Source organism: Xenia sp. Carnegie-2017, unplaced genomic scaffold, assembly GCF_021976095.1.
Source record: "Xenia sp. Carnegie-2017 unplaced genomic scaffold, XeniaSp_v1 HiC_scaffold_21, whole genome shotgun sequence".
Taxonomy (NCBI): domain Eukaryota; kingdom Metazoa; phylum Cnidaria; class Anthozoa; order Malacalcyonacea; family Xeniidae; genus Xenia; species Xenia sp. Carnegie-2017.
In genome coordinates, this window is record NW_025813484.1 from 1,690,656 (window position 1) to 1,715,628 (window position 24,973).

General features: G+C 34.4%; 3 protein-coding genes across 8 annotated transcripts; 1 reads left to right on the top strand and 2 right to left on the bottom strand.

Moving 5' to 3' along the window:
- The first annotated feature begins 8 nt into the window (after nt 1-8).
- Nucleotides 9-4,293, top strand: LOC124443823. The gene is made up of 9 exons (XM_046994357.1): nt 9-666; nt 1,087-1,234; nt 1,570-1,768; nt 2,332-2,419; nt 2,494-2,541; nt 3,063-3,223; nt 3,459-3,528; nt 3,783-3,930; nt 4,034-4,293. The coding sequence occupies exons 1-9, from the start codon at nt 61-63 to the stop codon at nt 4,150-4,152; spliced, it is 1,587 nt and encodes a 528-aa protein (XP_046850313.1). The 5' UTR covers nt 9-60; the 3' UTR covers nt 4,153-4,293.
- Nucleotides 4,294-4,719: 426 nt separating this feature from the next.
- LOC124443826 (RNA polymerase-associated protein LEO1-like) lies at nt 4,720-11,131 on the bottom strand. Of its 6 annotated transcripts, none has more exons than XM_046994364.1 (8): nt 10,909-11,131; nt 7,049-7,084; nt 6,609-6,839; nt 5,878-6,455; nt 5,636-5,737; nt 5,263-5,320; nt 5,009-5,051; nt 4,720-4,881 (listed from the first exon to the last, which is right to left on the bottom strand). In XM_046994364.1, the coding sequence occupies exons 1-7, from the start codon at nt 10,982-10,984 to the stop codon at nt 5,017-5,019; spliced, it is 1,116 nt and encodes a 371-aa protein (XP_046850320.1). In that variant the 5' UTR covers nt 10,985-11,131; the 3' UTR covers nt 4,720-4,881; nt 5,009-5,016. The 6 variants fall into 6 exon arrangements, with proteins under 6 accessions (XP_046850320.1, XP_046850319.1, XP_046850318.1 ...); XM_046994363.1 differs by having other exon boundaries at nt 5,878-6,476; XM_046994362.1 differs by having other exon boundaries at nt 5,878-6,382; nt 6,506-6,839.
- Nucleotides 11,132-13,328: 2,197 nt separating this feature from the next.
- On the bottom strand, nt 13,329-23,378 carry LOC124444500 (cell surface glycoprotein 1-like). Its single transcript, XM_046995126.1, has 11 exons — nt 23,193-23,378; nt 20,281-22,022; nt 19,933-20,037; nt 19,508-19,577; nt 19,072-19,102; nt 18,870-18,922; nt 17,216-17,338; nt 14,670-16,045; nt 14,322-14,426; nt 13,897-13,966; nt 13,329-13,494 (listed from the first exon to the last, which is right to left on the bottom strand). The coding sequence occupies exons 1-11, from the start codon at nt 23,275-23,277 to the stop codon at nt 13,463-13,465; spliced, it is 3,792 nt and encodes a 1,263-aa protein (XP_046851082.1). The 5' UTR covers nt 23,278-23,378; the 3' UTR covers nt 13,329-13,462.
- Nucleotides 23,379-24,973: the final 1,595 nt, after the last annotated feature.

A 24,973-nucleotide genomic window follows, 5' to 3' on the forward strand; every position in this document is an offset into this window, starting at 1 on the left:
ATTAATGTTGGACACGTCGATGTTTTGGCATGTAAATTGCTGCAGGAGAAACAGTGAAATATGAGCGTTTACTTGCTGATATATTGTCTAATCATTACTAAACTGTGGATTATACCTTGCGAAGCGAAATTTCCACAAGGTCACGGAGAAGTTTTGGGAAAACATCGTCCATCCGATGGCCACGTAAAAATTCTTCATGAAATTCCTTCACCTCAGAAGTTTTGGGAAGAACATGCGCACTACAGGACGCCGGTTGTATTCAAAGGCGCTGCGAAATCTTTTCCAGCTTTTAATCTATGGACCGATGAATATTTAGTGCAGAAATATGGCGATCTAGAGGTGAAATTGGAAGCAAAAAAGGAAAAGGAGGAAGTCCCAGTTGGAATACAAGGCTTGGGGCGAGATACAATCAAAAGTTACTTGAGTAGTTATAAGAATAAAGATTCATATATTGTATCTCAGTTACCTGATCCAATGGCAACTGAAATAAATGTTTTGCCATGCTTGTCTTGTGGGACCTTTGTCAACAGGCTCATGGAGGCAAACCTGTGGTTGAGTAGTGGGGGTACCTCAAGTATGTTACATCGTGATGCTAATAATGCAATTAATTGTTTGTTAAATGGTACCAAAGATTGGATCTTGATTGATCCCAAACATGAAGACAAAGTTAGTGTTTCGTTTAATATTTTACCATAAGTGATAACAACTTAAATCTTCAAGAAATGATACATGCATGATTGAAGTATAGAAAAAATAAATAAAGTTATTGTTGCTACTTAGAACTCATTAGACTGGTGTGTACATGAGATGAATGCAAAATCCATATCCTCAAGTGTATCCTCAATTTTGAGTAGTATGCACATTGTGTTTAACAAGTTACAATTCTGGTTACCTTTATCAGACAGGAAATAGATAGCCCACACAAAAAGCTCTCATGAATATATCACAGTTTAGGGAATATAAGAATGGTATATTATCATAGTATAAAAGTATACATACTGTAAAAGTCAGTCGTGTCACTATAGTCTTTCACCTGACTATAGTGACATGACTGACTTTCAAAATGAAAAAGTTTTACAACTTTAGATTCCAATTGCCCAAGGTGATTCAGGTTATGGTGGTTTTGCAGTCCTGGATGTCAATAAAGTGAATCTTCTAAAGTATTCAAAGTTTCAAAATGTTCCTTGGCAATATGCCAATCTTACAGCTGGAGATTGTTTGTACTTACCATATGGTATGTAGTTATGATTTTTTTCAACATAAATCTTGTTCATACTACCAATCACATTACTCAGATTTAGGTTTATTTTTCCATTAAAAAAAGAAGAGCAAATGATCCACTGACTATGCATCCCCCTCCACTTCAATATAGCACATCATTTCATGACAGAAAACATTTAAAACAATATTTTGTCACAATATAGGAAGATGTAGTGGGCTTTTTTTAATTCAAACTATCCTTGCATTTGAAATTCCTAGCAGTCACGTTAATACTTACACTGATTTTTTTTCAATACAATTTACGAACTTTTCAATTTTAACTGTTGTTTGGTCTGCCATTTTATGTAGGGTACTGGCACCAAGTGCGATCTTTTGGCAATAAAAACATGGCCGTCTCTGTCTTGTTTTCTCGTCTGAAACACTTTGAGCCCAATGGTTGTGACAAAGAAGAATACAAATCATATCCTCTAGCTGATGCAAATGTGATATGGACTTATCCTGGCCATGGTCCTCAGACACTTGGAAACAGTGATCCATATGAATTTAGGTAATTTAGGTGCTTCTACTCTACAGTTTCTTCGAACATTTTTCATGACTTTGATTATCTTGAGAAAAACATGTTTGAATTAGAATAAAACATACAAAAATTTCTCCATATTTTCCAATTTCATTTTAAAGAAATCAACAAATCTTAATTCTTTCGTTAAAGTAAGAGAAAAAAAATATTTTCTTCAGGACTTCAGAGCTCACAAGATCATGTTGTGCGGTAGAAGTTTGAAGAAACCAAGTGCCCTTTCCTTTTGTGGTCACATGACATGACAACAGTTTATTGATAAAAAATATTCAGAGAAACCACTTTAAGTGCCTTATCAAAAACATATAAAATTAGTCGTTATAACAGCACGATAAAATATTTGTTGAAGCGTTTGAGACTCATACAGTATAGCCTACAAGGTTTCTTCAAAGTGTATTACTATTTACTCCGATTTATTAGATTGATGAAAACGCCATGATACTGCACTATTAACAGAAAACTATGTAAAGGATTATAACTCATATAATGAGTTCTTCGATAAAAAGTCAAATGTGTCGACCGATTTTTGTTTTCAGAGACAGTATAATGAAAATGATTTCCAAGCAAAAAATCAAGAATGAAAAATTTGATAACTTTAAAAGCTTCTCTCGTTACGTCGTGAAGGTGAGCGTTGTTCCTCAGTCTTTTTTTCAGCCTTGAATTCATATTAATGTCAAATTATTTTGCACTTCATATAGATAGGAATGATTGACGAAGATGAAAGAGAAAGAAAACTTTCCAAACAGGTTAGTTGATTACAAACACGTGATCAAATTTAGGGGTTGAAATGCTATTTTATTCATAGGATCTTGGGGGCTCTAAATTATCTCATATGGATCTTATGATTTTAATTTTGAAAAGATCTTTTATGTGTGTGTGTGAATGACTATTTTAAGGTCTTGCACTTTTTCGTTGCTAACTTGACGATCTTTTGCTGAATTTTAAAAGAAAGTAAAAATTTCGCCTACTTATAGTACCTAGATTGATATGTGTAAATGCCTAATTAGGTTGCACCTAAAATAGATTTTTACTTTCTAAAACATGAAAGTGGATCTTGCACCATTCCTTGCTGGTACCATTGACATTTTATTGAAAAAAATCACATATTTTGTAAGAAAATGGAAGATTTCTGTGTTATGATAACTGTCTGACAGCTACATCTGTCGTGACTGCTACTAGCTTAGCTAATCCATATATTACCGTTTATCTAACTCTGATATATCTATTATCGTGTAAATATCTCGTTTCAACTCTTCTTTTTCATAAGTTATACAACTTGTTCAAGAACTTTACCAACGATAATATAACAACGGAAACCTTTGCGAGTTTGTCCATCGAGCAAGTGAAATCATGGATAAAGTTGTTTGATTTGGATCCCGCGAACACTGAAGAATACGAGTATTACATTTTTTCTCAGTCTGACATCAGGTTAGATATGTGTTTTTATGAAGATATTTTTTACGCTATCTTGATGATCAGTTGTCGATTGAAATTTTATTGTACGTGAAGTAAGGAGGTATGTATTGTATCAACAGATTAAAATGTTGTGATTCTTAATTCGCACTGTTTTTGTTCTTACATGCATGTTACATCGACTAACTTTTTCAAAAAATTCTTCAGTGACCTCCACCAATACGAATAAAATGAATTTTGTTTTTGTCAGTGAGATGATCGACACACTAATGGAGTCAGAAGAGACTTTTGGCAAAGAAGCGTTTAAGAATGCCTACAAGGTACATCAACAAGTCATGAAACTGTGTATCCAATGAATCTTTTCAATTCATTTTTGCCATAAGAGAATGATCTTACGACACAAATCGCTTATCAAAGCTATATGGATGCTTCATCAAAAGAATGTTTTAGCAAAGCTCTGCGTTGCTTTTTCTGACTGCTAAACAATTCAACTTGTGCGAGAAAAAAACGATTGTTGAAAAATTACCATTCACAAAAGTACGGCATGACGAATTTACGTTACTTATCTTTTTAGAATTTGGGAGGCTCCGAAAAGATTGCACTTGAATTATTCTCATTATTGGATTCGAACAATGACGAATATGTGACGGAAGACGAATTATCTCGAAATGGAGAAAATGTTTTGGATTTGTTTGAGAACGAAAGCGAATCTGATCCATCTGGTAGGTTTTAAAATGTTTCGAAAATATTGCATCGCTATATGTGAGGTAACTACACTTAGCTCCAAGCCTGCATGCAATGAGACGTTTTTCTGTTCATACACAGGTTACTACTACAGCAAGGAGTTGCAAAAAGACAAAGAAATGATGCAGAAAGACGAAGAAATGATGCAAAAAGACAAAGAAAAAATGGGGAATGTTAAGCAAGAAAAAGATGAACTGTAATCGTTATCATCATCATGTCAAAATGATATTTACACATTAGTTATGAATATCTCGTACTTTACCAAGACTTATATTATAGTCTTAAATTCATTCATTAGCTAAGACAGTAAGTGTTCGTTCGATTAAAACTTTCCACTTAAACATCGACTAAAGGGATTTCTTGACAACCTAAGAAACTGAGGGATATATTATATCCGGTCCGCATGTACCACCTCCCAATTGAAAATAAAATCATCGTTAAATATTGACAATATATGGTGAGGAAAGCTCTATTTCTGACGGAAGTCGAGTCGGAACCTGCACCATTTTAGGTTCAGTTGAATGGCGTTTACATCAAGTTTCCTTTACACGCCAGGTATTGCTGTGGGCGCATCCCTTTTGCACAAGTTTCGATTTTTGAAATATTTGATGCAAGATACAATGTTCATATTTTGAAATAACTAGAATCTCCCCCGCCCCCCCATTTAACCATAATTGTCCTTTCGACATCCTTGTGTTCCACCCATCCCACAAAATGTATGTATATAATCATTGTAGTGCTAAGCTGTTAAGTAAAGCAATGCAATGTTTCCGGACAAGACAATATCAGTTATATTTAGAAAAAAGTGCACATTTAATATTATTTTCTAGTTAACAAGAAAAAGACAAAAAAAAATGAAATAACAGTGAGTTTACGATAAGACTATTCTACAAAGTATGAAAGTTTCCCAGAAGATCCTGAATGTGCATCTGAAAGAAAATAGATAAAACCAAATTATTTTATTGAATTTCATCTTACATTGCAACGAATCATCAAACTGTGGAACATCATATGTTCCATCTATTTATAGTTATTTTGACGGACGAAAATCTTTACCTTGACGTTTACTTTTGTTCAGTGATGATGTCTGAAAGATCAGCTATATGTTAAAAGAAATTGAAAAATAGTACAAAGTGCGAATGTAAAAAGGACAATATTTTTATGATTGCTACGCCATATACTACTTTCTGTAACTTTTTTCGTGCGATTCCGAGTTTTGCCTAACTGTGGTTGGAAATCTTAAAGTCGGCAAGGAGGCAAATTTCAAAACCGATTCTTCCTTATTGAACCAAAGAATCTGCATGACTTACGATTATTTTCATCTTCTTCCTTTTCAAGAGTACCGATGCTTTCACTTGTTTCATCAGCCTGTACGCAATTCAAAAAAAATCTTGCTAACATATTTTCAATTGATTCATACACATCCAAATACTTCGGCTGTCATAAAGCCTTACAACATTAACATTTCGGGTAAACAATTATTAAAAATGGTTTTCACAAAAGTTTAATGTCATATTCATCTAGTATCGTATGCACAGACGAGGAGTTTCATTGCAAGAATAAAATTCCATGAAGCCATAACGATCATTATAAAATGCTCAAGAACAACACACCTTCAAGACAGTAGAACGTGCTTATTGCAATCTACTCTTTTGTTACCAAATCTAACTAATATATACTTACAGGTTTATCAATATTGGATTGATCATCCACAGTTGTCTCATCTACTGTATCAGCAGATTTCTCTGGAAGGACATCCAAATTTTTAATCTCTTCGCTGTCATCCTGTTACAATGAAATGAACGTATATCATAAAAATGTTTGCATTCACGAAAATTTAACACGATGTGGATTTTAAAAAAGTGAATTTAGATGAACTGTATTTATGAACCAATCACAAAATAAATTGAATCATTTGAAGATACCTCTTTGTCAACAGCAGCAGGAGCTTCACCTTCTGTTTCAGATGTCTCATCAGAGTTTTCGTTTTCCAAAGGCGCTTCATCAGATGGTTCATCTTTATTGTTTTTCAATTCTTTGGCTATCTCGTCATCTTCAAACTTTCCTTCGAATTCTTCATCGTTTTCTTCATCACTTTCAGGAGCATCGTCACTGGTCAAAGCTTGGTATTCTTTCTCCAAGTCAGAGTCTTCAAATTCTGGATTACTTTCCGATTCTACATTGGCGTTATTGGACTCATCATCATCATCATCATGAAAAAGAGGTTCATTTTCTTCATCATCTGCTTCTTCATCAAATTCTTGTAATGGTGCTTCCTCATCTTCAGATGGTTCTTCCTCATCAGATGGTTCTTCCTCATCTTCAGATGGTTCTTCCTCATCAGATGGTTCTTCCTCATTTTCAGATGGTTCTTCCTCATCAGATGGTTCTTCCTCATCTTCAGATGCTTCTTCCTCATTTTCAGATGGTTCTTCCTCATCTTTAAATGTTTCTTCCTCATCTTTAGATGGTTCTTCCTCATCTTCAGATGGTTCTTCCTCATCTTCAGATGGTTCTTCCTCATCTTTAAATGATTCTTCCTCGTCTTTAAATGATTCTTCCTCATCTTCAGATGGTGTTTCTTTCTCATCTTCAGATGGTTCTTCCTCATCTTCAGATGGTCTTTCTTTTTCATCTTCAGATAGTTCTTCCTCATTTTCAGATGGTGTTTCTTCATCTTCAGATGGTATTTCTTCCTCATCTTCAGATTGTTCTTCATCCTCGAATTGTGTTTCCTCACTGGATTGTTCTTCAGCGTTGGATGGTCCTTCTTCGTCAGATGGGGCTTCATCCACAGGCATTTTTTCATCCTCGGATGTTTTTTCAACTGGTGCGTCCTCTTCAGATGTAACTTTTTCGGATTCAGTCTCAGTAGGTTCATCGATATCTATAACAAAAAAATAATGCGACAATTGATACATACTTCATCTTGCAGAGTTTATATTCTCGACGTAAATAAATCTTTCAAACTTTCCAAAATGCACTCAACAAGTACTTGTTCCACGATTATATTTTTTGTTTTATGAATATTATATGATCTGCTTTTATCGAGCCCGAAGCGTATTGAAGAAATATTCCCAGATTCACTGGCCTTACCTTTCATGAGGTCGTACCAACTCTCAAGACTTTTCCCTGCAAAAAACGTTGTGATTTAATAATTGAAACAAAAAAACAAATTTTCACATCAAACATAGCATATAGTCACAGAGGAAGAGTTCAATAGAAACAACATGTTCACTTTGTAACATTATTTTTCAACTATTAGTTAATTAACAAGTTTCGAATGCAAAAAGTAAATAGAATTGAAAAACAATAAACGATTTAAAAATGTATGAAGAACTCAGTATCATCATAGGAAAGTTAAAAAAGTCAAACGACATCACTGAGGACATAACCATAATATGATTTTCGAGCTTCAAATTCATACTTCCTCAAATCTGACAAATATCTAAAGAGTGAATATTGTGGAATCGGCGGAGTTTACTTCAATAAATTATACGTTCACAGTCAATATTGTAAAAATTCAAATACACATTTGATTGAACAACGATCGCGTTATCCGACTATCTATGTTGCTTATTCATGATGAAACTGTTGTACAATTAAATGAGGATTAAAAACACAGAAGAATGATCAATACTAAGGTTTTGGTTTTGATATATTTCTGACTAAAAAAACATGTCTTTGGCTTAGAAGACAAACACGTTTACCAAAACACTGATGGGAAAATAATGTTTTCTAAATGATGCAAGCGATGCAATAATTGGAATTCCTACGATTCGTTCGAACTACAATCAATGAGTTTCTTAAGGTTGATTATCACTCAGAACCGAACCTACTGAAGGGGTTCTTAAAGAGCTTTTCTAAGGGGTTGGATATTTGCCAGGAAGAACTTGAAAATGTTGTTTTAGCTTCTTGGCTAACAATTTATTATTCATGAGTTTCCTCTACGTATAATGAAACTTTGTTCTTTTTCTGCAGGGGATGTTAACAAATTAAGACAGTCCAGATGAATGTTAAAGTGGGTTAAGTTCCCCTCCTTTATAAATGCCTACAGGAAACTCTTGAATTCAGCAAGAAAATGCATGCAGTCTGCTGTAAATCGTACTTCATAGAGCAATTACAATAACTACGTGCATGGTCGTGGTCGAATAGATCTCCTACTGATGCAGCTTTTGTTTTATATGAAGCTTAATAAATCTCAATAATTAGATCACGTACGAATCATGTTCCTTAAACGTTCAAAACACCTAATTATGTTGGACTCAGGGATAGGTGGTCAGAGTGGTTCGAAGGGAGAACAAGTGATGTGACCCAAACTGTTTCGTCTAAAGTCGTATATCATGAAAAGAAATCCATGTTTAAAACATAAATCGAACAAAGAAACACACACAAATTACCACCAATACTGTTTTTGGCATGAACAATTTCGCACGAAGAAATCGCCCAGATAACCTAGAAACTTCGCTATAAGCAACACAACTAGACCAACTGGAAAATCAATTAGCTTAGGCTCTGTTTACCCGGATACGGAGCTTTAAAAATCAATGGAAAAAATTAAACTAGCGAAAATTTGGTTAGTGTCATTGCCCCCCCAACAGAGGAGTGCCCAATTAACACTGCATAGATTAGTCGCTTATAACTTGAAAATTCTGAACGATTTAAAATGAACGTAAGATGCTTCACATCCTTATTCGTTTGGATTTGTGGGTATTAACAAAAAAAAAACAGTTGCGTAACGTAAGTGTACGTTCTAGAAAGTACCATATAGATTTGAAACAAAAATTTCGCCAAGTTTTTGCAATCTAATGTTTTTATCTCTAGCTATGATAGCAACTCAAAGCCCGGTTGATTTAAGATGCATTCTAAGTGTAAAGGTATATCTAATGTGAGAAGAAAATTTTGATCAGAAGTAAGCAAATTTCAAGCTAAAATATTAGCTACAGGTTATCTTTTTATTTGCATGTCTTCTATAACAGGATGTTCGTATACAAAATGGAAGAGAACTTGGGTTAACTAAACTTTGGGATACTGCTGTAATAATCAATCAACTGACCGCAGTTTACGGTGGAGTGAAAAATGTGAAAGCAGCTGCTCTCCCGCAACTGTAGTTAAATGAATTGCAGAAAATAAGACGAGTTCTGTTTCAATAAATATAGAGAATATACTTAATTATTGTAATGATATCTGAACCAATTCATTGCTGAAACATCTACATAGTTATGGGTAAAATAAATACTTCAAAATCCACATTTTTTGCGATTTATTATCGACGTGGGGCTAGTTAATCATTTCCCGGCTAATTAAAAACGGACGTTCATTTGAAAATCACCCTGCACGTCTACATAGTTACCAATCATAAAAATAACAAATATTTGTGATGTTTTCCTACAATTGATAAAATTAGTCTGTTCGATGAGGCAAGCCTTATTTAAATGATTCAGAAAAAGAAAACGTCCAGCACTTCAATTGTGAAAAACAAAGTCTTCTACTAAATTCATGCATAACAAGTGAGGAAATGTGCTACAAAAGTACTTGAACAGTCGGTGAAAGAATAAAGAAACTTCCACGACGTCAAGGGAAAGCCAATATGTGGAAACAAAGAACTTAGTCATGTCAATACAAGACTTTCTGGAATTTTCAAAAAGTTAACTTGTGGATATATACTAAAACTTGACATAAATTACTGGCTTAGATCGTACGATATGAGCCTTGTCTGTGTATTCTTTGATACTTAAACGCATACATTTTTTGTCCAACCCATCAGTCATCGACCAATGATGGATGTTGTTCATCATCAACGAAGATGTACGTGTTTGTTATGTTAAAGCCAGCAAGATAGTTCCATTTTAGTAAATCATTCACCAACATTAATTTTGTTCAATAACTATTAGGGAAGATTAAAGTTAACATTTTATAGCATATGTACTAAGCTAGTGCGGTCTAAGGAATATTTAGTAGAATTTCACAAGCCAAAACGGGAATAATTCGACAGTTGCCCTTCACCTATGCGAATTATATAACTCGACCAGAAATTCCTTGAGTCGTCTATTGTAGATTAAAAACAAAAGAACTCACTAGAATTTTTTTTCCAAAAATTTGTAATAAACATGAAACACATTCTGTCAAAGTAAAAGGCAATTCCAAAATATGCAAGCCTATTCGAGAGAAAGTAAACTCAGCCAAGTGAACTTACAGTGACTAAACTTACCATTACAGCGTTAAAGAAATACTCATTTTGTAAAGAAGTATTAATTTGATATTTATATGAGGGAAAGACCGTCGTCATAGAAGTGGAAATGCGATGGTTATAAAGCAGCCTCATTAGTAACTATGTTCGTCATTATCCGTCATTAGCGTATAAGGCAGCTGAAACAACATGGAATACATCAAATGATTGCCATCCGTTATGCGCTTGTTCTTTTGGAAACATGATGATCATAACCAAAAAGTGCGAACGTTAATACTCGGCACGATAAGATTTTTCGAAAATAGGTGGAAATGAGGCATTAGTAACAAGTTTAATAACCATTTTGAATCATTAGACGCAAAGAACTCAAGCGTAAATAGCATAGCACTATGAATATAATGAACTCTCTACCAGCATAAATCAAGAGTTTAACTTCCAGCAAAATGTTTTGAAAGTGTTTCTAACATTCAAGCCGAAAGATTCATCATTTAAAAACGTGTTTAAGAAGAATTCACGGTATTTTAACGTACAAAGTTGTTTCCGCTGTACTTTATATCAACATGCCGCCGTTTCACAACGTTTCGTCTCTCAAGAAATCTACCGTATATTTAACTTTAACTGCATCAACGATAAATGTACATTCAGTTTCATTACTGATCGCTTGATGAGAAAAACGTATACAAGAAAAGAAGTTGAGAAAGAGACACCTAAATATTTCAACCACAATTTCAATGATAAAATTCATTACAAATATTTTATGTTCTACCTTCTTTTGGTGCAAAAGGTTTTGCCTCAAAACGGCTCACGGCCAATGCCAATATCAAAATCAAAACAGTCTTCATATCGAGATGTGAGTTGAACGTCTTCCAAACAAAATAAAGTTAGCTCTGAACGTCGTGACGAGAATCGAAATAATGTGGGGAAAATTGATTGACTTCCTAATAAAACTGAAATATTATGCAAAGCCCTCCCACCCTCAGCAGTTTGCGTAGTTAGGAAGACAAAATTTACATAGATCAGATTACATATACATATTTTTAAATAGTATCCGTACGAAAAACTTCCTTTTCTATTTAAATTCTCGTATTACAACGAAGGATATTTTGTTTTAAAGATGAACTCCTTGTTTATAAGATTAACTTTACTCATCATATTTAACAAAACTGAAACATGGTTCATATTTATTATTCATAAACGAGTCAAAATGCGAAATCGCGCTAAAGTTTCTCGCGTATTGATATCTGACCAATCGCGAAGCGCCTCGTTTTATTTCTTGAGACAAAACTAATTTCCGTCCTACAGCAAACATCTTTGTCAACAGTCAATGGGTCATGAATTCTGTCTTTTCTTTGTTTGGTGAAGACAAAACTACGCACGAAAACACAAAAATAAGACTGACGATCAAACCCACATCTTTTCTATTCATCACTTCAATCATATGTTAACAACGATTTTCAAGCATGCGTGGACCATTTAAACTGACGATATAGATATATACAGTTAGCATCAACCTAATATTTTCAATTATTGGCTAATTCACAAATAAAACTTTCAACAGAACTCAATCCTAAATATTCCTATTTGGATAATCCAGTGCATCATTTTGAATTTGTGTACACAACAGATGACTGTTGAGCAATGTCAGTACAACTGAATGTTTCGTGTATTTTTTCGGTACCAATAGTGTTAAATGATATTGATTGTACTTTGATGAACTTCATCTTTTTATATTTTCACTGTCACCCTTTAACCATTCGAGATGCAGTCGATCATCTTTAATTTTTGGTTTCCATGCACTTTTTCTTGCGATGGTGTTCTGCTTTGCTTTTGTTATGCTTGATGTCTAAAAGCTCTTGTCAGTTGTCAGTTTACAACGACTCATTGTGACTTGTTGTTTATATACATCTGTATAAAACAACGCATTTAAGATTGTATATAACCAAAGAGCTAATACATTTTATAATTGTATTCAATACATGCAGTTGTATGATTTTTAATGTAAATGATTTTAAATAGTTTCATAGTTGACACATTTTGATTCAAACCTTGGGCAAAAAAAGCAACACAAATAAAAAACAGTCATCTATAACTTATTCGTAAGTCATATCTGAAATACACATGACCGTCCTAACGGAGAGTCATGCGTAAAGTCCTTTTACAGTGTCTATAAAGGTTCTTTAACTGATATTGACCACCCAACTTCATGCATGTCAATAAACCTTCGTTTGATTATCCATTTCCAGGTGGCTATTCACAAATAGGAAAAACAAGGTGTTCATATAGTGTCTGATTAGCTATATTCGATAAATACTTTTACAAAATTGCATAACTTTTTTCAAAATGCAGTTATCCTGTACAACCATATGCTAATAACATCTGTTGATGAATATATGGTGGCAAATAATTGTATGAAATGTAAAAAAATAACACCACGTCTTGTCAAGACCCTTTACCTTTGTTCCTACTTTATTTATAGGCTTTGCAATAGAATAGTTTCTAATCCAAACGATATTTTATAGAATGACTACCTTGCATCTTATCAGCTGTAAAGGTATTTGAAGCTATTTCTTATGTCATTGCACTTTTTGTGCCATTTTTGTACTTTTCAGTAAAATAACTGTAAGCAAGAATGCTTAAGTTTGTCATTCTCAACATTCACCTGTCATGTTATTTCATTTGCACTGTATGCCTATCGTGATTTTTCTTCAAGACATTGTATAATGTGCACTATATATACGTTTTATCTAGCCAAATCTAGCCACCAGGATTAAAGAGCCCATAACTTCCGACGAAAACTCAAATGGTAATTGGTAATTGTGTCTTTGAAACTTACTTGATGAGACACATTAGCATGGTTTGTACAACCATACCTATCTGCTGGAGAGTTTCCAATCCATTTCTTGACGGTTCACACAAATTCTGAACTTTTCCAGCCATTAAAAAGATCCCAATACTTGAAACGGCAGCGATATGAAATATTTCCCCGGTTAACAGACATCGTGAAATATGTTTTTCATGGCTAGTTTGAGTTTTCACAAAATACTGGGGAGTTTTTTTGAGGCCTTTAGCTAGAAATTAGTGCAAAACTTGCCTAAGTACTGAGTCTGTGGACAGTATAACTTGTTCCTAGTCCTCCAAGTCTTTCAAACAACAAGCGTTGCAAGCATTTAGTCCTATATACGTATATACAACATAAAACTGCCAAAATGTTTTTATTCAAATGATGTATTTCATTATTACAAAAGTAGTTACTAACAAAAATGAAAATTATGAAGGATCGCTTTGTTGTGGTCAGAAATTTCCACAAGAGCTTCAAATGACTATTTCTCTGACGTCAAGTCTGAAAATTCAGCTATAATAAAGAAAAGGAAAAATATTACAAAATTGACCTACTAACTATAAGAGGCAAGCAAAAAGTAAGTATGACACAAGTTTGACTTTAATTTCTCGACTGGGTTCTAAATAGTTTGCCGTAAAGCAGAAATGTTCATTTACCGTTCTAGTACATGGCAAATTGAGTGTGAATTTCGAAGCGTACGCCAAAATTTGTCACTTGTCAATGTTATAAAACCCAAACATCTAATCTCAGAGTTCATATTATCATACACTTGCCTAGTTGCTATTCATCAACTTAAGTAAGAGTAGAAAGGGACAGAGATAACCAAAAGTGTGAAATTTATATTTATGTTAATTGGGCTGTTTGGATTTGAATAAACTTTTTCCTAATCAAACCAGAGAATCTGCATCGACTTACAATTGTTGTTGTCGTCGTCTTCTTGCTCGTCATTTTCTAGAGGACTTACTTCTTTGCTTGTTTCATCAGCCTGTATACAATTCAAGAAAAATAATCTTGCTAAGATAAGTTCAAATGAAACAAACATATCCAAATATTTCAGCCATTTGAAAATTTGAATGGCTAACTTGGAAAAAATTTTTTTTTAATTTTGTCATTCAGACGGCGAAGTTAGTCTTGGCAAATTGATTGTAAAAAATGCATGCTTGCTATATTACTCAAAATGAATTAAACTTATAGGAGTTAGGAGAGTAACTGCTATCAACTCAATCCAGGAGGCTGATAATAAAAACTTGGTGGAAAAAATATGACTAAATGGAAACACTGCTTTTTGCTAGCTATTCCTTTGATCTCCAGAGATAATTAATCATGAGTTGTATACTTACAGGTTTATCAATGTTGGATTGATCATCCACTGCTGTCTCATCTACTGCATCATCAGCAGATTTCTCTGGAAAGGTATCCAATTTTTTCATCTCATCACTATCATTCTATTACAATGAAACATATATATTATCCATTTTAAAATGTTGTTATTCATAAAATAGAAACAAAATGTGATTTGGAAGACCTTAAATCGGATGAACCATATTTAAGAACTTGCTATAATACAGAAGAGAGATAGAGACGTTTGGCGTAGAAAAATACATGGACCAGGATTAATACTGGCCGGTATACAAATGTTGTTTGTTTGTTTGTTTGCTATAATACAGAAACAAATCCTTTTTCAATACCTCCTTATTAACATCAGCAGGAGTTTCATCTTCAGATGTCTCTTCAGCATTCTTGGCTTCCCAAGGCTCGTCATCATTTTGTTCATCTTTATTGTTTTCCAATTCTTTTGCCAACTCATCATCTTCAAACTTTCCTTCAAACTCTTCATCATTATTATCATCACCAACTTCATCATTTTCAGGAGCAACATCAACTTCATCACTTTCAGGAGCAACATCATCTTCATCACTTTCAGAAGCAACATCATCTTCATCAAATTTAGGAGCTTCATCATTTTCATCACTTTTACTCCAAGCTTGAAATTCCTCTTCTAATTTGGGGTCTTCAAATTCTGGGTTGTAATCTGACTCAACATCAGATTCTTTATCGTCAGTATTCTCGTCCTCATTGGGATATTCACTTTCCAATTCAGCATCCTTAAATTCATCTTCCTCGTCTGAATCAACATCAGCATGAGATTCTTCCCCAGGTTCAAGGTCTTCATCAAATGTTTCTTCTATCTCAGGTGCATCCATTTTAGGTTCATCTTCTTCATTTGCATCCATTTCAGATTCATCTTCTTCAGGTGCATCCATTTCAGATTCATCTTTTTCAGGTGCATCCATTTCAAATGCATCCATTTTAGGTTCATCTTCTTTAGATGCTTCCAATTCAGTTGCATCTTCCTCAGGTGTTTCTTCTTTAGGTTCATCTTCCTCAGGTGCATCTACTTTAGGTACATCTTCCTTGGGTGTTTCTTCAGGTTCATCTTCCTCAGGTTCATCTTCCTCAGGTGCATCTACTTTAGGTGCATCTTCCTCGGGTGTTTCTTCAGGTTCATCTTCCTCAGGTTCATCTTCCTCAGGTGCATCTACTTTAGGTGCATCTACTTTAGGTTCATCTTCCTCAGGTGTTTCTTTAGGTTCATCTTCCTCAGGTGCATCTACTTTAGGTGCATCTACTTTAGGTGCATCTTCCTCAGGTTCATCTTCCTCAGATGCATCTTCCTCAGATGCATCTTCCTCAGGTTCATCTTCCTCAGGTGCATCTTCCTCAGGTGCATCTTCCTCAGGTGCATCTTCCTCAGGTTCATCTTCCTCAGGTTCATCTTCCTCAGGTTCATCTTCCTCAGATGCATCTTCCTCAGGTTCATCTTCCTCAGGTGCATCTTCCTCAGATGCATCTTCCTCAGATGCATCTCCCTCAGATGCATCTCCCTCAGGTGCTTTATCCTCAGGTGCATCTTCCTCAGGTGCATCTTCCTCAGGTGCATCATTCTTAACGTAGTCTTTATATTTCTCAGCTACTTTTGGAAATTCCTTCGCAAGAATATCTTCTTCAAACTGATCCAATAGACTTTCATCATCATTGGTGTTAACATTGGCGTCCGCCGTATCTATAACAGAAACAAGTAATAGAAAGGTATTCCATTATTTGCTTCTATTTGGCATCTATATTTCAATATAAAATTGTACTTTTGTACTTTCTGAATTCGAAATACGTTTAATTTGGAGTTTTATTGATGCGTATATGGTACATGTTCAGAATAGTTTCCTCAAAAACAAACAACAAAGTTTAGCTCTCACAACAAATGATTAAGATCGAGATAAATCCTGTGTTTCTCTCAGACAATCAATCAGACGCAATGAAATGAGAAAGATAAGCTTGATTGGCTTTAGCTATATATATTTTGATGATTCTGTAACAAACAAAAAAATCTCATGCGAAAACTAGTTTGTACCAACTAATCGCGCTGAAAATTAAGACATTTCTTTAAAGTCATAATTATTTCAAAGCTAAAGGATGGGGCAACCTCAAGTCAGATTACTATTGAAACAGGTATTTTTAATCAAATCACAAAAATGATTAAATTATAGCGGCCTTATGATGCCATGCCCAGATTCGTATTGGTTTTGCGGCTCCAGTTGGAAACTTTTTATGAACTTCAATATACTTAGTGAGGAATCTTGGGATACGTCTGAATAAATTACTGCATCCTATTTTAAGGTATATTTACATTTCCAAGTACCTTAGATGCAATTTGAAATGTAAAATTTGTTCTTTAGAAAGTCATAACCAATAGTTTTGCTCTGAATGTATTTTGAATTTCAAATTAAGCACATTTTATTATTTTGACGAAACAACGCCTGATCTATCATCCGCCCCTAAATCGTTGATCAGGTGAAATTCATTAAGTTATCAGTTTGAAATTGAGTAATATGAAGTTGGAAATGTGCGCTGTTTTAAATAGTTTTGAGCTAGAAGCACTGAAAGAATAGTCTGAAAACATTTCATGATTTCAAATGGCTTTGACAAAGAATTCTTGCGGTACAAAACTATTTCCGCCACAGTTACCGCCCTCATAACGTTCGTCTCTCAACACATATACGGTATATTAGAACGTTTTAACAAAATCAACGATAGAAGTACATTTATATAATTAAGTTAAACTACTGTTCCTTTGATACAAACTAAAATGCACTTAAATAGGACAAGAAGAGGACTTTCGTTGTTTACCATTTTAACACAATCTGTAGGAATTCACAATAAATATTTTATGTTTTACCTTTCTCGGGTGTGAGACCAAGGAAAGGTTTTGCCTCAAAGCGGCTCACGGCCAATACCAGTATCAAAACCAATACAGTCTTCATATCGAGATGTGAATTGAACTTCTTAATATCTTCCAAAACTGAATTATGTCAGATCTTAACGTCGTGGTAAGAACTATGTAATGAGGGTTTATGAAAGGATTGACTTGCTAATAAAACAAAAATTAATATGCGCATAGCTAAAGCCTCCCTCAATAAGCAATTTGCATTTATTGGATACGTGTACTTTAACCATTCGAGATGCAGTCGATGATCCTTAATTTTTGGTTTCCATGCTCTTTTTCTTGCCATCGTGTTCTGCTTTGCCTTTGTTATGCTTGATGTCTAAAAGCTCTTGTCAGTTGTCAGTTTACAACGACTCATTGTGACTTGTTGCTTATATACATCTGTATAAAACAACGCATTTAAGATTGTATATAACCAAAGAGCTAATACATTTTATAATTGTATGCAATACATGCAGTAGTATGATATTTAATGTAAATGATTTTAAATAGTTTCATAGTTGACACATTTTGAATCAAACCTTGGGCAAAAAAAGCAACACAAATAAAAAACAGTCATCTATAACTTATTCGTAAGTCATATCTGAAATACACATGACCGTCATAACGAGAGAGTCATGCGTAAAGTCTTTTTTATAGTGTCTATAAAAGTTCTTTAACTGATATTGACCACCCAACCTCATGCATGTCAATAAACCTTCGTTTGATTGATTATACATTTCCAGGTTGTTATTTACAAATGGGAAAAACAAGGTGTTCATATAGTGTCTGTATTAGCTATATTCGATAAAAACTTTTACAAAATTGCATAACTTTTTTCAAAAAGCAGTTATCCTGTACAACCATATGCTAATAACATCTGTTGATGAATATATGGTGGCAAATAATTGTATGAAATGTAAAAAAGTAACACCACGTCTTTTCAAGACCCTTTACCTTTGTTCCTACTTTATTTATAGGCTTTATAATAAAATAGTTTTTAATCCAAACGATATTTTATAGAATGACTACCTTGTATCTTATCAGCTGTAAAGGTATTTGAAGCTATTTCTTATGTCATTGCACTTTTTGTGCTATTTTTGTACTTTGCAGTAAAATAACTGTAAGCAAGAATGCTTAAGTTTGTCATTCTCAACATTCACCTATCATGTTGTTATTTCAATTGCATTGCATGCCGATCGTGATTTTTCTTCAAGACATTGTATAATGTGCACTATATATACGTTTTATCTAGCCAAATCTAGCCACCAGGAATAAAGAACCCATAACTTCCGACAAAAACTCAAATGGTAATTAGTAATTCTGTCTTTGAAACTTACTTGACGAGACACATTAGCATGGTTTGTACAACCATACCTATCTGCTGGAGAGTTTCCAATCCATTTCTTTACGGTTCACACAAATTCTGAACTTTTTCAGCCATTAAAAAGATCCCAATACTTGAAACGGCAGCGACATGAAATATTTCCCCGGTTAACAGACATCGTGAAATATGTTTTTCATGACTAGTTTGAGTTTTCACAAAATACTGGGGAGTTTTTTTGAGGCCTTTGGCTAGAAATTAGTGCAAAACTTGCCTAAGTACTGAGTCTGTGGAAACTATAACTTGTTCCTAGTCCTCTAAGTCTTTCAAACAACAAGCGTGGCAGCCATTTAGTGCTATATACGTATATACAAATTAAAACTGCTAAAAAGTTTTTTATTCAAATGATGTATTTCATTATTACAAAAGTAGTTACTAACAAAAATGAAAATTATGAAGGATCGCTTTCTTGTGGTCAGGAATTTCCACAAGGGCTTCAAATGACTATTTCTCTGACGTCAAGTCTGAAAATTCAGCTATAATAAAAAAAAGGAAAAATATTACAAAATTGACCTACAAACTATAAGAGGCAAGCAAAATGTAAGTATGACACAAGTTTGACTTTAATTTCTCGACTGGGTTCTAAATAGTTTGCTGTAAAGCAGAAATGTTCATTTATCGTTCGAGTACATGGCAAATTGAGTGTGAATTTCGAAGCGTACGTACGCCAAAATTTGTCACTTGTCAATGTTATAAAACCCAAACATCTAATCTCAGAGTTCATATTATCATACACTTGCCTAGTTGCTATTCTTCCACTTAAGTAAAAGTAGAAAGGGGCAGAGATAACCAAAAGTGTAAAATTTATATTTATGTTATTGGGCTGTTTGGATTTGAATAAACTTTTTCCTAATCAAGCCAGAGAATCTGCATCGACTTACAATTGTTGTTGTCGTCGTCTTCTTGCTCGTCATTTTCTAGAGGACTTACTTCTTTGCTTGTTTCATCAGCCTGTATACAATTCAAGAAAAATAATCTTAGTAAGATAAGTTCAAATGAAACAAACATATCCAAATATTTCAGCCATTTGAACTTTTGAATGGCTAACTTGGAAAAAATTTTTTTTTAATTTTGTCATTCAGACGGCGAAGTTAGTCTTGGCAAATTGATTGTAAAAAATGCATGCTTGCTATATTACTCAAAATGAATTAAACTTATAGGAGTTAGGAAAGTAACTGCTATCAACTCAATCCAGGAGGCTGATAATAAAAACTTGGTGGAAAAAATATGACTAAATGGAAACACTGCTTTTTGCTAGCTATTCCTTTGATCTCCAGAGATAATTAATCATGAGTTGTATACTTACAGGTTTATCAATGTTGGATTGATCATCCACTGCTGTCTCATCTACTGCATCATCAGCAGATTTCTCTGGAAAGGTATCCAATTTTTTCATCTCATCACTATCATTCTATTACAATGAAACATATGTATTATCCATTTTAAAATGTTGTTATTCATAAAATAGAAACAAAATGTGATTTGGAAGACCTGAAATCGGATGAACCATATTTAAGAACTTGCTATAATACAGAAAAGAGATAGAGACGTTTGGCGTAGAAAAATACATGGACCAGGATTAATACTGGCCGGTATACAAATGTTGTTTGTTTGTTTGTTTGCTATAATACAGAAACAAATCCTTTTTCAATACCTCCTTATTAACATCAGCAGGAGTTTCATCTTCAGATGTCTCTTCAGCATTCTTGGCTTCCCAAGGCTCGTCATCATTTTGTTCATCTTTATTGTTTTCCAATTCTTTTGCCAACTCATCATCTTCAAACTTTCCTTCAAACTCTTCATCATTATTATCATCACCAACTTCATCATTTTCAGGAGCAACATCAACTTCATCACTTTCAGGAGCAACATCATCTTCATCACTTTCAGAAGCAACATCATCTTCATCAAATTTAGGAGCTTCATCATTTTCATCACTTTTACTCCAAGCTTGAAATTCCTCTTCTAATTTGGGGTCTTCAAATTCTGGGTTGTAATCTGACTCAACATCAGATTCTTTATCGTCAGTATTCTCGTCCTCATTGGGATATTCACTTTCCAATTCAGCATCCTTAAATTCATCTTCCTCGTCTGAATCAACATCAGCATGAGATTCTTCCCCAGGTTCAAGGTCTTCATCAAATGTTTCTTCTATCTCAGGTGCATCCATTTTAGGTTCATCTTCTTCATTTGCATCCATTTCAGATTCATCTTCTTCAGGTGCATCCATTTCAGATTCATCTTTTTCAGGTGCATCCATTTCAAATGCATCCATTTTAGGTTCATCTTCTTTAGATGCTTCCAATTCAGTTGCATCTTCCTCAGGTGTTTCTTCTTTAGGTTCATCTTCCTCAGGTGCATCTACTTTAGGTGCATCTTCCTTGGGTGTTTCTTCAGGTTCATCTTCCTCAGGTTCATCTTCCTCAGGTGCATCTACTTTAGGTGCATCTTCCTCGGGTGTTTCTTCAGGTTCATCTTCCTCAGGTTCATCTTCCTCAGGTGCATCTACTTTAGGTGCATCTACTTTAGGTTCATCTTCCTCAGGTGTTTCTTTAGGTTCATCTTCCTCAGGTGCATCTTCCTCAGGTGCATCTACTTTAGGTGCATCTACTTTAGGTTCATCTTCCTCAGGTGTTTCTTTAGGTTCATCTTCCTCAGGTGCATCTACTTTAGGTGCATCTACTTTAGGTTCATCTTCCTCAGGTGTTTCTTTAGGTTCATCTTCCTCAGGTGCATCTTCCTCAGGTGCATCTACTTTAGGTGCATCTACTTTAGGTTCATCTTCCTCAGGTGTTTCTTTAGGTTCATCTTCCTCAGGTGCATCTACTTTAGGTGCATCTACTTTAGGTGCATCTTCCTCAGGTTCATCTTCCTCAGATGCATCTTCCTCAGATGCATCTTCCTCAGGTTCATCTTCCTCAGGTGCATCTTCCTCAGGTGCATCTTCCTCAGGTGCATCTTCCTCAGGTTCATCTTCCTCAGGTGCATCTTCCTCAGATGCATCTTCCTCAGGATCATCTTCCTCAGGTTCATCTTCCTCAGGTGCATCTTCCTCAGATGCATCTTCCTCAGATGCATCTCCCTCAGATGCATCTTCCTCAGGTGCTTTATCCTCAGGTGCATCTTCCTCAGGTGCATCTTCCTCAGGTGCTTTATCCTCAGGTGCATCTTCCTCAGGTGCTTTATCCTCAGGTGCATCTTCCTCAGGTGCTTTATCCTCAGATGCATCTTCCTCAGGTGCTTTATCCTCAGGTGCATCTTCCTCAGGTGCATCATTCTTAACGTAGTCTTTATATTTCTCAGCTACTTTTGGAAATTCCTTCGCAAGAATATCTTCTTCAAACTGATCCAATAGACTTTCATCATCATTGGTGTTAACATTGGCGTCCGCCGTATCTATAACAGAAACAAGTAATAGAAAGGTATTCCATTATTTGCTTCTATTTGGCATCTATATTTCAATATAAAATTGTACTTTTGTACTTTCTGAATTCGAAATACGTTTAATTTGGAGTTTTATTGATGCGTATATGGTACATGTTCAGAATAGTTTCCTCAAAAACAAACAACAAAGTTTAGCTCTCACAACAAATGATTAAGATCAAGATAAATCCTGTGTTTCTCTCAGACAATCAATCAGACGCAATGAAATGAGAAAGATAAGCTTGATTGGCTTTAGCTATATATATTTTGATGATTCTGTAACAAACAAAAAAATCTCATGCGAAAACTAGTTTGTACCAACTAATCGCGCTGAAAATTAAGACATTTCTTTAAAGTCATAATTATTTCAAAGCTAAAGGATGGGGCAACCTCAAGTCAGATTACTATTGAAACAGGTATTTTTAATCAAATCACAAAAATGATTAAATTATAGCGGCCTTATGATGCCATGCCCAGATTTGTATCGGTTTTGCGGCTCCAGTTGGAAACTTTTTATGAACTTCAATATACTTAGTGAGGAATCTTGGGATACGTCTGAATAAATTACTGCATCCTATTTTAAGGTATATTTACATTTCTAAGTACCTTAGATGCAATTTGAAATGTAAAATCTGTTCTTTAGAAAGTCATAACCAATAGTTTTGCTCTGAATGTATTTTGAATTTCAAATTAAGCACATTTTATTATTTTGACGAAACAACGCCTGATCTATCATCCGCCCCTAAATCGTTGATCAGGTGAAATTCATTAAGTTATCAGTTTGAAATTGAGTGATATGAAGTTGGAAATGTGCGCTGTTTTAAATAGTTTTGAGCTAGAAGCACTGAAAGAATAGTCTGAAAACATTTCATGATTTCAAATGGCTTTGACAAAGAATTCTTGCGGTACAAAACTATTTCCGCCACAGTTACCGCCCTCATAACGTTCGTCTCTCAACACATATACGGTATATTAGAACGTCTTAACAAAATCAACGATAGAAGTACATTTATATAATTAAGTTAAACTACTGTTCCTTTGATACAAACTAAAATACACTTAAATAGGACAAGAAGAGGACTTTCGTTGTTTACCATTTTAACACAATCTGTAGGAATTCACAATAAATATTTTATGTTTTACCTTTTTCGGGTGTTAGACCAAGGAAAGGTTTTGCTTCAAAGCGGCTCACGGCCAATACCAGTATCAAAACCAATACAGTCTTCATATCGAGATGTGAATTGAACTTCTTAATATCTTCCAAAACTGAATTATGTCAGATCTTAACGTCGTGGTAAGAACTATGTAATGAGGGTTTATGAAAGGATTGACTTGCTAATAAAACAAAAATTAATATGCGCATAGCTAAAGCCCTCCCACACTCATCAATTTGCATTAATTGGATACGTGTACATATTTTCAAATAATATCGACGCGAAAAACTTCCTTCTTCAATTGAAAATTCTCATATCAAATCACAGCGAAGGGATTTCGATTAAAAGATGAATCATCTGATTCATGTATTTACTTCAATGATGGAATTAAACAAAAATGAAACTCGATAAAAATTATTTATTCAGAAGTAAGTCAAACAAAACGCGAAATGGTTCACATATCTTTCAAGTAGAATTTGACCAATCACAAAGAGCCTCGTTTCATTTTAACACGAAACTAGTTCCGCCTTGTGAAAAATATTGCAAGAATCTTTTCTACAGTCAATAAGTGTATTTTTCTTCGCGAAGACTTGAAAATAAAACTTATCTTGCCTTATATATGTTTTCTTTGCTTAGTTTCTCACAAATTTAATTTCGCTTCCGTTGGCTCTTTTCATGTTCAACATTTTGTTCGATGTGAAAAAGCTTTAATGTATCATGAACACAGAGCTTAGTATCAAAGCTCTTTTAAATTGTCTTTTTATAATAAAATGACCTGAGGTGCTTTTTAGCTAGCTTATATCAGTATGAAAAAATAAATTTGAGGGTTTTATATTACTATTTATTACATATTGAATAATTGTTTTAGCTTTGGTGTTGTTTGATGAGTAGATAAAAGCCTGCACTCCAAATATGAAATAGACGTAGTCGTTGTATTTTTGTCTTCATAGTTTCATTTAAAGCTTAGGTATGATACATTGATTCGTATATTACGATATAAATATAGTGTGACTGTATCACAGAACTATAGTGTCTACGTATGTAAAGTTTTTTTTAACAAATAATTGACATTCAGCTTCAAATAAACCTTTGTTTAACTCTCAAATGTCTGGCTGATGATGCCACGTTGCTGACGATGCCACGTGATGATGTCCCGTTGTTTTTGTTAATGGAAAAAAGAGTCATTATAATATTATATATTGGCTTTTGCATGATCCCAATTGTTAGTTGTCATTTTGTTAAACAACAAAAGAGAACAATTTACTCCAAAATTTGTGCTATTAGATCCAATTGCCATAATCACAAAACTAAGACAGTTGGTATAGTCAACTGGCAAGCTCAGGTGATTTCCTAACAATTGCCAAAACTATAGACGATTTTTCACTAATAGTTTATGTGGGAGTGAGGTAGTGAATCTCAAAGCTTTACTAGGAGATTCAATTGATTGGTATGAACTTGTTAGTTGGTTGAGTGGACTGTGCAAGTTTCGGTTGTATTTTATTGACATGTTGTCTGTCGTCTTTAGCTTTTTTCAACGTCAACGACCATTATCGGCAGGGTGTCCCCCACCATACATAAATACAAAGTTGGCAATACACAACAACTATTGATAAAACGACAGAGTCAGGTCATTCATACCACCACGCAGGCACAATGTGTGGTAAGCATTGAGGCATTCATTACATTATCCGGTATATTATGTGATTACTATCAACTTGATTGGTCAATCTACAGCAAAAAAAAAACCAGTCTAGCAGCCGTTGCCTGTTT

What these genes read in the sequence shown, in the direction of transcription:
- LOC124443823 (XM_046994357.1), top strand. Translation starts at nt 61, where the DNA reads ATGAGCGTTTACTTGCTGATATATTGTCTAATCATTACTAAACTGTGG. An exon ending in TTGTTTGTACTTACCATATG is followed by an intron (nt 1,235 to 1,569) that starts GTATGTAGTTAT and finishes CATTTTATGTAG; the next exon opens with GGTACTGGCACCAAGTGCGA. An exon ending in AAGCGAATCTGATCCATCTG is followed by an intron (nt 3,931 to 4,033) that starts GTAGGTTTTAAA and finishes GTTCATACACAG; the next exon opens with GTTACTACTACAGCAAGGAG.
- LOC124443826 (XM_046994359.1), bottom strand. Translation starts at nt 10,984, where the DNA reads ATGAAGACTGTTTTGATTTTGATATTGGCATTGGCCGTGAGCCGTTTT. An exon ending in TTGGTACGACCTCATGAAAG is followed by an intron (nt 6,840 to 7,048) that starts GTAAGGCCAGTG and finishes TTTTTGTTATAG; the next exon opens with ATATCGATGAACCTACTGAG. An exon ending in AATCCAATATTGATAAACCT is followed by an intron (nt 5,321 to 5,635) that starts GTAAGTATATAT and finishes AATTGCGTACAG; the next exon opens with GCTGATGAAACAAGTGAAAG.
- LOC124444500 (XM_046995126.1), bottom strand. Translation starts at nt 23,277, where the DNA reads ATGAAGACTGTATTGGTTTTGATACTGGTATTGGCCGTGAGCCGCTTT. An exon ending in TGGTCTAACACCCGAAAAAG is followed by an intron (nt 22,023 to 23,192) that starts GTAAAACATAAA and finishes TTTCTGTTATAG; the next exon opens with ATACGGCGGACGCCAATGTT. An exon ending in CTGCTGATGTTAATAAGGAG is followed by an intron (nt 14,427 to 14,669) that starts GTATTGAAAAAG and finishes TCATTGTAATAG; the next exon opens with AATGATAGTGATGAGATGAA.